The 13,904-nt window shown below is 29.6% G+C and overlaps 1 protein-coding gene across 4 annotated transcripts in view; it reads left to right on the forward strand.

Moving 5' to 3' along the window:
* Positions 1-13,904, forward strand: part of Sec24AB (Protein transport protein Sec24AB) — a 72,363-nt gene that overhangs the window by 36,256 nt on the left and 22,203 nt on the right. For all 4 annotated transcript variants that reach the window (XR_012757883.1, XM_075376741.1, XM_075376743.1 and 1 more), the window contains 6 exons: positions 113-344; positions 3,794-3,951; positions 7,309-7,534; positions 8,406-8,559; positions 10,737-10,912; positions 12,334-12,444. Coding sequence is in view for 3 of the 4 variants with exons in the window: in XM_075376741.1 (XP_075232856.1) it covers positions 113-344; positions 3,794-3,951; positions 7,309-7,534; positions 8,406-8,559; positions 10,737-10,912; positions 12,334-12,444 (1,057 nt within the window). In the remaining variant the exon portion in view is untranslated. The remainder of the gene's footprint in view (positions 1-112; positions 345-3,793; positions 3,952-7,308; positions 7,535-8,405; positions 8,560-10,736; positions 10,913-12,333; positions 12,445-13,904) is intronic.

Consider the following 13,904-nt stretch of genomic DNA (forward strand, 5'->3'; position numbering starts at 1 on the left):
TAAATTTCTTTATATTATTTTCAGTTACTTTATTTCAAGGAAGTTATATATTTTTTCAGGTTGATTTATTTAACTCTGTTATAATATATGTGAATTATAATTTTTTGCTTAGGTAAGGCCACCACAGCCAGCTATTTATTTATTTTTATTTGATGTGTCTCGTCTTGGTGCAGAGACTGGTTATTTAGATGTTGTATGTCAAACTCTTTTAGAAGAATTATCCCAATTACCAGGTGATGCTCGAACTTCAGTTGGTTTTATTACTTACGACAGTAGTGTTCATTTCTATAGTCTTGCTGAAGGACTTAGTCAGCCTCATCAAATGGTTGTCGTTGATATTGAAGGTAAATGTAATGTTAATTTATTTTTGGTTGACATGATATATTAATAAAGTAATTAATGTAATCTAGAATACAAAGAAATTATATTTTGATAATAAATAACTAAACAATAAGAAATTAACCTGAGACTATCTCACCCTAATACCAAGCAAATAAAACCAGGTATTAAAATTAAAAAAATTGTATGCTTGGCATCATCATCATCATCATTATTATTATTAATTTTTTCAGTGATACAAACATCAGATGTACAATAATTTAAGTAAGTTTTTGTTAGCATTATTAATAGTTCTATTTTCGCTTATCTCTTACTTATTCATCTTTTAAGTCTGGTGCCTCTTTTTATCATCTTATTGTTACAATTTTTTGTGAACAAAAAATTCTCTTAATCATTTTTTCTCTATGATTGTACTGTTGTAGGTAGAGTTATTACGTATAAAATCCACGACAATTTTAATATAAAACTTATTCTATCACACTTGGAATACAACTAGGAGTAAAACCTTTGATTATTAAACTTTGAGTGGCAGTAGTGTAAGCCGTGTTTAATATACCATTTATTTCTCTATCTATAACTAAATGCATGCATAGTATGCATGCATTTGAGATAGTATATTTCTTAAAGTAAAGACTGAGAAATTTCTCTCCTTAATGTTGGTGATCCTGTGTCATTCATGGCAATGCTAGTAATGTTCACACTGCATTGTCTGTCAGTTGTCGCGTTGTAGTATTTTTGATTATGTGTGTTATTGCATTATAAAATAAATAGGAAAATCAATATTGCTGCGGACTGTGAAAGACATAGTCATGCATTTTTTAAACCATCAAAACATTAAGCCGCCTGAAATTCATAGGCAGTTGGTTGCCGTGTATAGTGATAATGTAATGAATGAAAGAAAAGTCTGAAAATGGTGTGAAAGGTTTAGAAATAACAGAATTAATGTGCATGATGAAGAACGTTTGGGGAGGCCCGTGATAAACACAAGAGGACTTCTTGAAACGTGTTGATGAAATCAAAAAAGATTGTCACTCAATGATTTCTGACCTGGCCCTTCATTTTCCTGTTTCAAGAGCTGTTATTGATTGCATTGTTCATAACCATTTAGGCTTCAGAAAGGTTTGTGCACATTGGGTACTGCAGTTCTTAACGAATGTCACAAGAAAATTGGAATGGGATTTGCTTTAGAATTTTTGATGTGCTACACAGAAAAAGGTGATGAGTTCCATAATTGGATTGTTACTGGCGATGAAACATGGATTTTGTGTTACATGCCAGAAAGAAAATTGCATTTAAGTGAAAGGCATCATCCTGTCACCAACCAGACCAACAAAGGTCAAACCACAGCCATTTGGACGCAAACTGTTGACCACAGTTCTTTGGGATCGGTTTGGCCTTCTGCTGATTGATTTCATGCCACGTGGAACGACTATAAATGCAGCAGCCTACTGCAAAACTCTACTTAAGTTATGGCATACCATTCAAAATTGGTAACATGGACAGCTGACTGGACGCTGCACGATAATGTACGTCCACATGTTGCAGGTCCGATGCGTGATTTACTGAGAACATTTGGATGGGAAATTTATGATCACCCACCAGATAGTTTGGACATAGCTCCTTTAGATTACCATTTGTTTGGGAAATGGAAAGAATTTTTGAATGATAAGCAATTTACAGGTGACAAACTTAAAAATGTTAATCTGTAGGTAAAAGAATTGGTGGCAGGAGAATACGACAAGAGTATATTGAAGCTGGTGTATTGCTACGATAAATGTTTTAATTCATGTGGCGATGATGTAGAGAAGTAGTATAAATTATGCAGTTTAAGAGAAACAAAAAATATTTATAAAGTTTTCAGAATAAATATTTTTACAATGAAACTGTCTCTGCATTGAGGTAACTAAAAGAGATAACCTCTTGTAGTTACCTCAATTGTAATTGAATGACTGATGAATATTGCTTAAAAGTTTTAAATATTAACTCTGAGTTTAAATTTAAAATTGCAATTGTTTTTGATAAGACTTTTTACATGTTAATTGCCTTATGATAATGACAGTTTCTTAATTAGGGGGAAATTTTTCATAGGTTTTCAATTCTTGTTTGTTACGTAAGAATCTTTATCCTCTTTTTATGCTAGTTTTTTCATTATTCAATATGTTTTTTATATTTTAACCCTTTCAGTAGTCTTAAATCCATTTATAAAAATGACCTTATTGAAACATTATAAGCTGTTTTATGCTTTGTGGTTGTTTTCAGTAGACTATTTGAGAGTTGAAAATCCAGATATAATTAGTTCAGAAGTTAGTGAAGCCTATTCATGAACAGTAAATTCACTATTCTTTCATCTGATGCTGCAGCATTTAATAAAATTTCATTTCCACTGTGTAAATCTACTGGAATATAGTAACTAATGAGCTTGTCTTGGTTTTTACTTTTATTGTTATGCTAACATGATTTCTTCAACATATTTGCTAACATTAATATTATTTATAGGAACAGAGCTGTTTATAGAAGTGTAGCGCATGACTGCAAAGATTAGTTTAGTTGCACTAATGTAATGATAGTTATTTTACTAGCAAAATTTGAAAATAGTTATTGAACAGGGTACTTCAGTAGTTGTACATAAGTGACATCAGATATCTAAAAAAAATTAAGAGACATTAATTAGTTAAATCTTTATTATAATATCCCAAATGTATAAATTATTACTGTTTTATTTTTTTTCCATTTATCTTCATGGCAATTCCATTTTCATTCGTAGTTAATTGTTAATTATTTCATGAAACAAAAATAAAATTAATTGATAACAAAACATTACTATTATAACAAAACTTTACTTCAAAATTGAAGAGTTGATTATATGAATAAAGAAAACTGATATTACACAAAATAATTACTTGTTTATTAGGATTTTGTTTATTAGTTTTAGTACAGTTTGTATGTTTGTAATAAAATAGATGTTAATATAAGTTTAATTTTTTGTTCTAATTTTATAAATCTAAAATTAATGTTTTTATATAATGTAAATTTTACATAATAAAAATAATTACTCTTATACGATCTAACTGCTGGCAATTATGTTTCAAAAAATGATTCTGTACTGGTACGCGCATGCAGAATCATTTTGTGCTCATACACACACACACACACCATTCATTCATGTCATCTGGTTTTATATGGTATAGTACCTAGTGTATGAAGACAGACCACAGTTGCAAAAGTGTTAACTGTCAGTGCAGAATCATTTTTAAAAAAAAAAATATTTTTTCACTTACTGTATTTTATAATTTAATCTGATTATGGGATTTCTAACCTTGAAATTCATAGTTAAATAAGATGCACAGTTTAAAAAGATTAACGATACAGCTATTTTGACTTGTTTTTATTATACAAATCAAAGATTCAACTGTAGGAAAAAATCACCAAATTGTAAATCTTTTTGTTTTTACAGATATGTTTCTGCCATGCCCTGAAAATTTACTGGTTAACTTGAGTGAATGTCATGACCTTATTAAAGATCTATTAGTACAATTACCTAAGCAGTATGCAGAGTCTTATAATACAGAGTCTGCGCTTGGTGCTGCATTACAGGCTGCCTATAAGCTTCTGGTAAGCAGTTAATTAGTTGTACCTTGTAGTATGTTAGAAAAAATAGTTTATTTATTTAGTCTCAAAGCAACCATAGGTTACGCCCAATACAGTTGATGTTTTAAAAAATTATGATTTAAATAAAAAAGATTGTTTTTGAACATTTACCACAAGAAAACAGATTCTCTTGTTTATTCACTCGGAATATACAGTACAAAAATGTTTTAATTGTTTATAATCTCATTGGAAATTAAAAATTAACTTACCGATTTTTATTACACGATTAAATCTTGTGACCTGACATTTGGTTAGATTTTGATATTACAAATAACATACCATTTCAGCATTTAGGTGGGGGTTTGTTATCAAAGTATTAAAAGGAAATCGATTTGTTTTTTATGTTTTTATTTTAGTCATCCTTAAATTATTTTTTTCTCATTACTCGTGATATTTCAGATGAATCTGTCATAATACGTACCAGTGATTTATGTCCCTTGACAAAAAACAAAGCTGTCCAAATAATGGCCAAATTGATTGGTAATGTGACTTTATAAAAGATATGTAGATGATATTGTATTATGTTTGCTGGAGAACCAAATCGAGGAAATATTAAATGAATTTAATAAATATCATTAAGACATTATATTCACAAGTGAAGTGGAATGTGATAAAAGTTTAGAGTTTTTTGATATGACCATATCCCATCGGAATATAAAACTATAGACTAGTTAGTTTGCTAGAAAGACTACTTTTGGAAGATGTTTAAACTATCTGTCAGCTCAGCCCATGCCATATAAAAAATCTTTAATAAAAAATTTAGTTTTAATGTTTACTAAACCAATTGACAGAAGGAAAATAATCAGGGAAACAAAAAATTTTTATTAAAAAATAATTATCCCACAAAATTAGTTTACAGTATTTACCATGATAACTTTTATGAAATATGCAGTTATAAAGATAACAACAGCAACATCATGGAGTTACTGTGTGTGATGAAAATGAATATCAGCATTGTATAACTATTCCAGATATCCAAAATTTGTCTGAAAAACTTAAAAATGTTTTGAAACAAGAATTCAAAGTGTGTTTAAAAACTTTAACGATTTTAACCATATTTTCTCCAAATTGAAATCACCAATTGAGAAACTTAAAGTCTAACATAGTATATAGTATTCAATGCAATGACTGCTAGAGACAATATACAGGGCAAACCACCCAATATTTAAAAAAGCATTTATAGGTGCATAAGTACTGAAAACAAGAAGTTACAGCCTTATGCAAGTATGAAAAAGAAAATAAACACAGTTTTAATTATGAGCAAGTAAAAATTCTAGATTATGATGTAAATAATATTAGGAGGTTGATAATTGAAATGATTAACAACAGAACTGATATTATTGGGTTAAGTTGGGTGTATGCTAATATAATTTAATAAATTCTATCTATCCAATGTAAGCATTGGAAAAGGCAAGGGAGAAAATATAGTGGGTGAATAAGGGCTGGGCAAAAGGAATGAAAGAGGGGACAAACTTATAGAGTTTTGCACGAAGTATAATTTAGTAATTGCCAACACCCAGTTTAAAAACCATAATAAAAGAATATATACATGGAAAAAGCCAGGCGATATTGCAAGGTATCAGATAGATTATATCATGGTTAAGCAAAGATTTAGAAAAAAACTCGTTGACTGCAAAACTTACCCTGGAGCAGACATTGATAGTGACCATAATTTAGTGATAATGAAATGTAGATTGGGGTTTAAAAGCCTGAAGAAAAGGTGTCAGATGAATCTGTGGAATTTAGAGAAACTTGAGGAAGAGGAGGTAAATAAGATTTTTGAGAAGGACATCGCAAGAGGTCAGTAAAAAAGATAAGGTAAAAAATGTAGAAGAAGAATGGGAGATTGTTAAAAAGGAAATTCTTAAATCAGCAGAAGCGAACTTAGGCAGAACAAAGAGAACTGGTAGAAAACCTTGGGTTTCAGACGATATATTGCAGCTGATTGATGAACGTAGAAAATATAAGAATGCTAGTGATGAAGAAAGTAAAAGGAACTATCGACAATTAAGAAATACTATAAACAGGAAGTGCAAACTAGCGAAAGAAGAGTGGATTAAAGAAAAGTGTTCAGAATTGGATAGAGAAATGAACATTGGTAAAATAGACAGAGCATACAGGAAGGTTAAGGAAAATTTTGGGGTACATAAATTAAAATCGAATAATGTGTTAAACAAAGATGGTACACCGATGTATAATACGAAAGGTAAAGTCGATAGATGGGTGGAATATATTGAAGAGTTATACGAAGGAAATGAATTAGAAAATGGTGTTATAGAGGAAGAAGAGGAAGTTGAGGAGGATGAAATGAAAATAAACGAAAGTAATGAAATGTAGTAGAAATAAAGAAGATGAACCACTAAATGTGGTATAGGAAGAGAAAAGATTATGGAAGTAGAAGAATTTTGTTACTTGGGAAGTAGAATTATTAAAGATGGATGAAGCAGGAGCGATATAAAATGCCAAATAGCACAGCCGAAATGAGCCTTCAGTCAGAAATATAATTTGTTTACATCAAAGATTAATTTAAACAGTCAGGAAAATATTTTTGAAAGTATATGTTTGGAAGTGAAACTTGGACGATCGGAGTACCTGAGAAGAAAAGATTTTAGAAGTTTTTGAAATGTGGAGCAGTTATAGGAGAATGTTAAAAATCAGATGGGTGGATAAAGTGACAAATGAAAAGGTGTTGCGGCAAATAGATGAAGAAAGAAACATTTGGAAAAATATACTTAAAAAGAAGAGACAGACTTATAGTAGGCCACATATTAAGGCATCCTGGGATAGTCGCTTTAATATTGGAGGGACTGGTAGAAGGAAAAAATTGTGCAGGCAGGAAAATTTTGGAATATGTAATACAAATTGTTGGGGATGTAGGATGTGGGGGATATACTGAACTGTAACGACTGGCACAGGATAGGGAATCTTTGAGAGCTACATCAAACCAAAAAACAATTATAATTGTTTTGTCAAAGACAAAAAAAAAATCATAATTTAGAATTTTTTTGAATTAATAAGATTGTATTTATCTATTGGTTTAATTAAAAGATTTCTTGTGAGATTTTTAGAATCTCTAGATATATATATATATACACACACACACACACACACACACACACACACACTGTGTTCCCTATATTTTATTGTTCTTTATTCTTAATGAAAGTTGTAGTTTATTTGTGGTAATATATGTATAGATTATACAGTCAATATATATTGTAATGTAAATATTAAAAATGTATATATATATATATATATATATTTTTTTTTTTTTTAAAGAATGAATTTAATTAAAATAGTTAATTATTTGTTTTGTTTTAGGCTCCAACTGGGGGTCGTGTAACTGTATTTCAATCACGATTACCAAGTGTGGGCCCTGGTGCTTTGACACCTCGAGAAGATCCATCTCAAAGAGCAAGTGATAGTGTGCCTCATCTAAATCCTATCACTGATTTCTATAAGAAATTAGCTCTTGATTGTTCTAGTCAACAGATAGCTGTTGATCTTTTCATTGTGAACTCTCAATATGTGGATATTGCTACTCTTTGTAAGTGAAGGAAACTTTTTTTTTTAAATTATTACTATAAAAACGTGTTATATTTACTTATTGAGTATTTTACTACAAATGTATTATTGTTTAATAAAATGTATTACACATTACTTTCATCTATGTTGATCTTAGAAAGAAAGAAAGAATTTGTATTTACCTCTTTCTGAATTTTATCCTCATTTATACAATTGTATTGTGTTTTATTCATTTTTATGGTGTGAAATTATTAGTGGATTACATTTTTGATAACCGAGTTAACATTATTTTTTTAGACATGATAGATCGGGGTGAACTCAAAAATTTAACATTTGTGAGTTGATTGGTACAATGTATCATTTGTATTATGAAACCATGATGGTGCAAGAAATCCTTGAACTATTTTGTGAATTAATGTGTTGCCGACTGTCCCAAGATCTGTATTGTATATGCTTTTGCAAAACCGTCTGTAAATGCCACGATTCAAAAAATTGCCTGACATTAACATGTGTATAAATTCTGTCATTGCTCAAAGAATTTCTTAAGAATAAAGTAGTAGGTAGAAGAGAACTTCCAAGTAGTTTCATTGTTTATAGTAGAAAGACTTGAGCTAATTTTGTGTTTTATTGGCTTACAGAAAATGTTTATTAATAATTCATAAACTGATTTACAAAAATTATTACAAAAATAAGTTTTATTGAGGATGGTAAATATGATATGTTGTCAGCTGTCCAGAGCTGTTTAGATTGAGTATTATGAATTCGAGTTTGTCATTAACATTGCTGATTTAGTCACAGTTAGTTGTTCAGTATGTTGTTAGTTTATCTATGAATTTTAATTATGAATTTATAAAATCAAAGAATGTTAATTCGTTTAATCGTTTTGTTTGCAGCTGGTATTTCCAGATTTTCAGGAGGTTGTATGTATCATTTTCCACTTTTCCGTTCAGTCAACAATGTACAAGTTAATTCGTTAAAAAGAACATTTGAAAGATATCTCACTAGGAAAATTGGATTTGAATCCGTGATGAGATTGCGTTGTACAAGGTTTGTTATCAAATTTTCTATTTAATTTTTTTTTTTTTTACAATTTAATTTACAAAAATATCAATTATGAAAAATATTGAATATATAATTAAATATTTATTACTTTACTGAAACTAATTTTTTTAATATTCATATTAATCCTCTGTATTATTAAATTATTTTAATTTTAAATTTATTCATATATAAATACAAATTTAAATATAATATATATGGGGTGTGCGTGAAATCCCTTTATGCTAGTTTCAAAATTATTAGGATAGGTGCAGCTTATCTTCTGCGTGGGTTCCACTATGCTCAAGCACAGTGTGTATGCTCTTCCATGTGCATTGTTCATCTGCTACTGCATATCAGGAGTGATCACTTCAAATGCTGATTGAACAGGATCTTGTTTTTGACGTCTGTGTTTTCAGATCTCTTCTTTTACAAAATCCCAGAGTGCATTGTCAGGTGTGATAAAGTTAGGGTCTTGCTGGCCAAGACAATGGAGGCAGCAACTCTTCTATCTACGTCCAATCCAGCAACTCTTCTATCCACATCCAATCCAGCAACTCTTCTATCCACATCCAATCCAGCAATTTGAAGAAATTTCATTGAGGCATCTGCGAACATTCAAAGCAATACACACTGGAGCACCATCTTGCTGAAACAAAAGGATGTCAGCGATCCATTTCCCGCCCATAATATATATATATATATATATTAAGATAAAAATGTAATTGTGCATTTTCCTGCAGTCCAAGGAAAACTGATAAAAGCTTAATGGCTTTCTGTATTTTAAAACACTGAATCCAGTTCTTAATATATTTTAATATTGAAATTAGTGCTGTAATTTTATTTTTAATTTATAAAATATTTCATGTTTGATACATTCATTGCCAACTAACAACGATAATGCCCATTAAAAAAATGTGTTTTTATTATTTCATATTTTAGTTTAATATTATAAAATGAAGCATTTGATCAGTGAAATACTTTATTTTTTTTACAATTTTACAGTTAAATTTTCAGTACACATCACTTGTATTGCTTTAGTGTTCCTGTAGTAGAACTGTAACAGAGCTGATGGATGCACATGTGGAGGTGAAATTGTGTCTTCATTTCTAGTTTAAATTTGAAGGTTACCCTTTTAAACAGGGCATTTCTTTTTCTGTTTAGCCTTCGGAACCACTGTAAGGTATTACTTCAGAGGATATGTATGAATGTAAATGAAGTATAGCCTTGTACAATCTCAAAACATTTGCATTTTTTAATATACTTAAATATGATGGAATATTTGGGGCCATATTTTTAAAATACAACACCACTTAGCAAACTGACAACCATCTCTTTTGTATTGAACACATTGCTTTTATATTGAGTACATGTAAATTGAATGGTGCTCTTTGGTGGTTGGGTTTCAATTATTCACACATCTCAGGAATGGTCGATCTGAGACTATACAAGACCGCACTTCATTTACATTCATACATATCATCCTTATTCATCCTCTTAAGTAATACCTTATAGTGGCTAAACAGAAAAAGAGGGAGGGGTTGACCTTTCCTGAGATATGTGGTTAATTGAAACTCAACTGCCAAAGAACACCGGCATCCACGGTCTAGTATTAAAAGGGCATTAAGCAATTCTAAACCAGCTCAAGCTATCACCCATATGCTAATTCCCTGTTTCAACACTGTATCATCTTCAAAAATTATATATCAAAAATTATATATATAAAAAAAGAGGGAATTGTATTTATCAACTTATTTTTTTTTAATTTGCATGATATCAAAGGTGGTGTGTATTTAAAATTTTAGTGATTCTGATTTACGTTTAATAGTGAATATTAATGAAGGAGTTGGTTTATGTGGATCGGTTAATTTAAGAAATAATGGGTACATTATCAGTTTGGCTGGGTGAATAATCGCACAGCATGTAAGTGCATAATGTCTTAGTATGCAGTGATGTAATAAAATTTATTTTAATTATTATTTAAATTTCAAATGTGTAGACTGAATTTTGTTATTAACTGCTAATAAATTCTAACAGCTTCCAGAGTTTACCCAGATGCTTTTAGTCTTATCCCAGATCTGATCTGAGTTTTATTATTTATTTGTGATTGCTAGTTTTCTGTAGTGAATTTTTTTTCTATGATCAATTTTTTTTATAATTGAAGATGACTGTTCTTTTTTTGACAGGGGATTATCGATTCATACATTTCATGGAAATTTCTTTGTGCGTTCAACAGATTTATTATCACTTCCTAATGTTAATCCAGATGCTGGATTCGGTATGCAAGTTTCAATTGATGAAAGTTTATCAGAGTTACAAAATGTTTGTTTCCAGGCAGCTTTATTATATACATCAAGTAAAGGTAAATCATATGTATAGTGTTTGATCATGATTTTTTTCTATACTTCTTTTTTTAAAATTGTTTTTACATTTCATACTGTACTTAATCTTAACTTCTTAAATTATACTGATGTTGGCATTTAAAGCTATATCATATGGATGTTATATTGATATGTTATAAGCAGCATTCACTTACTTCTACCTATTAATACACTGCGTACAATTTTGTTCTTTTATTATTGGTGTGGTGGTAATACTATGTAGAACAAAACGTTTGATTTTGAGAGCACATTTTTCCCTTAAATTACTAAAAGCTGCAAATAATGTAAATAATGATATATTTGAGATAATGATTGTTTTGATAAAATTTTTAGAACATAATTATTTTCAATGTTGGAAAATTCTTCAGATAGACTACTAAATGACATAGCTTCAGTTACAGGGATGGTCTTGTTTATCCAGCTTGTTATCTGAAATATTTTTAAAGAATATTGAAAATAGAAAGGATAAAAGAATGCGATAAAAGAATGCATTACCAAGATATTTTAATAAAATCTGCTTCTACAAAGTGAATTTGAAGGCAGATCAGAAAATTTTTAATTGCCATATAAATACCATTAACAAGAGTTTAAAATTATTATTTAACACAAACAGTAATTTTTTTTTATTACACAAATTAAACTGTATGTATAGTTTTACTATTTATAGGAAACGCAAATAAACCAAGTTACATTAACCTATACCACTTTTTGTTATTCTACATCCCGCAGCTTCAATTACTTCATTGGTAGACTTCATAATGTTCTGATACCTAAAGAATTTTAAAGAAATGGATTAAAAACCATCAAATATGTTGCAGTTGTGAGTGTTTACTGCAAGAAAATAATGGAAAAAGTTTTACTAGAAAGAAAATGATTATTGCTGAAGAAAACTTAAAAGGGTGTGAAAACTCAGTCTTCACTACATGCATATGTTGAAACACAATTGAAAATTTACAAGGAAGGAATTATACAGATCAATAGTTTACTACATTTTTTACCTCTATCTAATAATAATAATGCTATACACAATAAATATGGTAATAATAATCACATATAGTCACCAAAATAAGGTCATTCTATAGAATTTATTAGAGCTTGTGCCTAAAAATTTCTTTTATAATTTTAATAAATTTTGATAAACATTTATTGATTTATAGCCTTATTTCTGTTGAAAAATATTTAAAAATGTTATGCATTCTATTGAACAGAAAATAGATGTGTATGAATAGTGTAGAATTGATAAATTCCATTAAACTAGATAATGGAAATTTATTCAGTAATACAGTAATAAATTGAGTACATCACACTTGATTAATTTAATATTTGACAGCTAATAATCATGTTGTTAGACAGATTAGGCAGATTTTAAGATTATATAACATTACTTCTTATTTTTTTAAAGGTGAAAGAAGGATACGAGTTCATACGCTTTGTTTGCCAATAGCAACAAATTTATCTGATATTTTAAATGGTGCTGATCAACAGTGTATCATTGGTCTTTTATCAAAAATGGGTAAGTTTATATTATGAAATGAAAATTTTTCTTGACTCTGTAAACATAGACTGCAAGTATTTTTATAAATTTTTAGTTCAGTTATCATGTTATTGTGGTTATTATTACAGTCTACTAAATATTTTAAATAGTGTATTTTAAAGCAAAGTAGGCTATAGGGTGCGACCCACTGGGTTTGTCTAGTGGTGAACATGTCTTCCCAAATCAGCTAATTCAGAAGTCGAGAGTTTCAGCATTCAAGTCCTAGTAAAATCATTTCTTTTTATACGGATTTGAGTACTAGATTGTGGATACCAATGTTTTTTGGTGGTTGGGTTTCAGTTAACCACACATCTCAGGAATGGTCAAACTGAGATTGTACAAGACTACACTTCATTTACACTCATACATATCATCATAATTCATCCTCTGAAGTAATATCTGAACGGTAATTCTGGAGGCTAAACAGGAAAAAGAAAAAAGGCTGAAGGGTGCAGGTTTTAAAAATGAACAAATATTGAATTTTCACGAATAAAACATCAAATAATTTTTTCATTCTTGTAATTTTTGGTGATTCATCTGGGTTTGAAGAAAACTTGGAAATTATTAAAAATATCTGGTGTCTATGATAACCCATTATGTAGCCATTACCACTAGTAAATACCACTTACAGAAAACATATGGTTTCTTCTTATTTTATAAATCTTTTCTTCTTTTTTATATAAATGTTATGAAATAATTTTGTTGGACTTTGTGCCAACAAAGTGGTTACCTGTGTCTACTCTATGCTGTACGCAGAGAATACATATCGCAATAAAGATTTATCAAAGACATTGATTCAAGACCATTGATAACAAAATCTTTTCAAAATTTTATGAATTTTTTTCCATTTATTTTAATATGCTGGCTGCAATATTTTTTTTAATGCATGTAATTTTCATGTATTTTAAGTCCCCATTGTGGGGTACTTAAATTTCCACGGGTGCATTTCAAGACACTCTTATTCTGTAAGCATTCTTATCTTCTAACACTGGTGCGATACCAGTCATCCAGGTTTGTATGAGTACCTTCTAAAGTCAGAATTTAATTTTTAGAATTATTCAATATGACAAAAAAAATGAGGAGGGGTAAACAAAAATATAATATATGCTGTTGCATAGAAGGGAAATTAAGGGGAGAGTAGGATGCCTCATCATATGTAATATGATGAGGCATCCTACTCTCTATCAGGATGTATGTAATTGGTATTGTAAACAACATGTTTTGGTTGCTATGGGCATTAACCCCTAATTAATTAAAAACAGCACATTTTGAAAGTATTATACATTGGTGATCTTTGGGAACCATTTTATTAAATAAGGCTGTAGATATTGGTATTTTATTCTTGTTTTCCATCCTCCTTTCCAGGTGCTACAGGTGATTAATTTGTTTTTGTACTATTGGGTGGTAAGGGTGCAATCTATTTTTCTTACCTCCAGAAC

This window comes from Lycorma delicatula, chromosome 10 (genome assembly GCF_047948215.1).
Source record: "Lycorma delicatula isolate Av1 chromosome 10, ASM4794821v1, whole genome shotgun sequence".
NCBI lineage: Eukaryota > Metazoa > Arthropoda > Insecta > Hemiptera > Fulgoridae > Lycorma > Lycorma delicatula.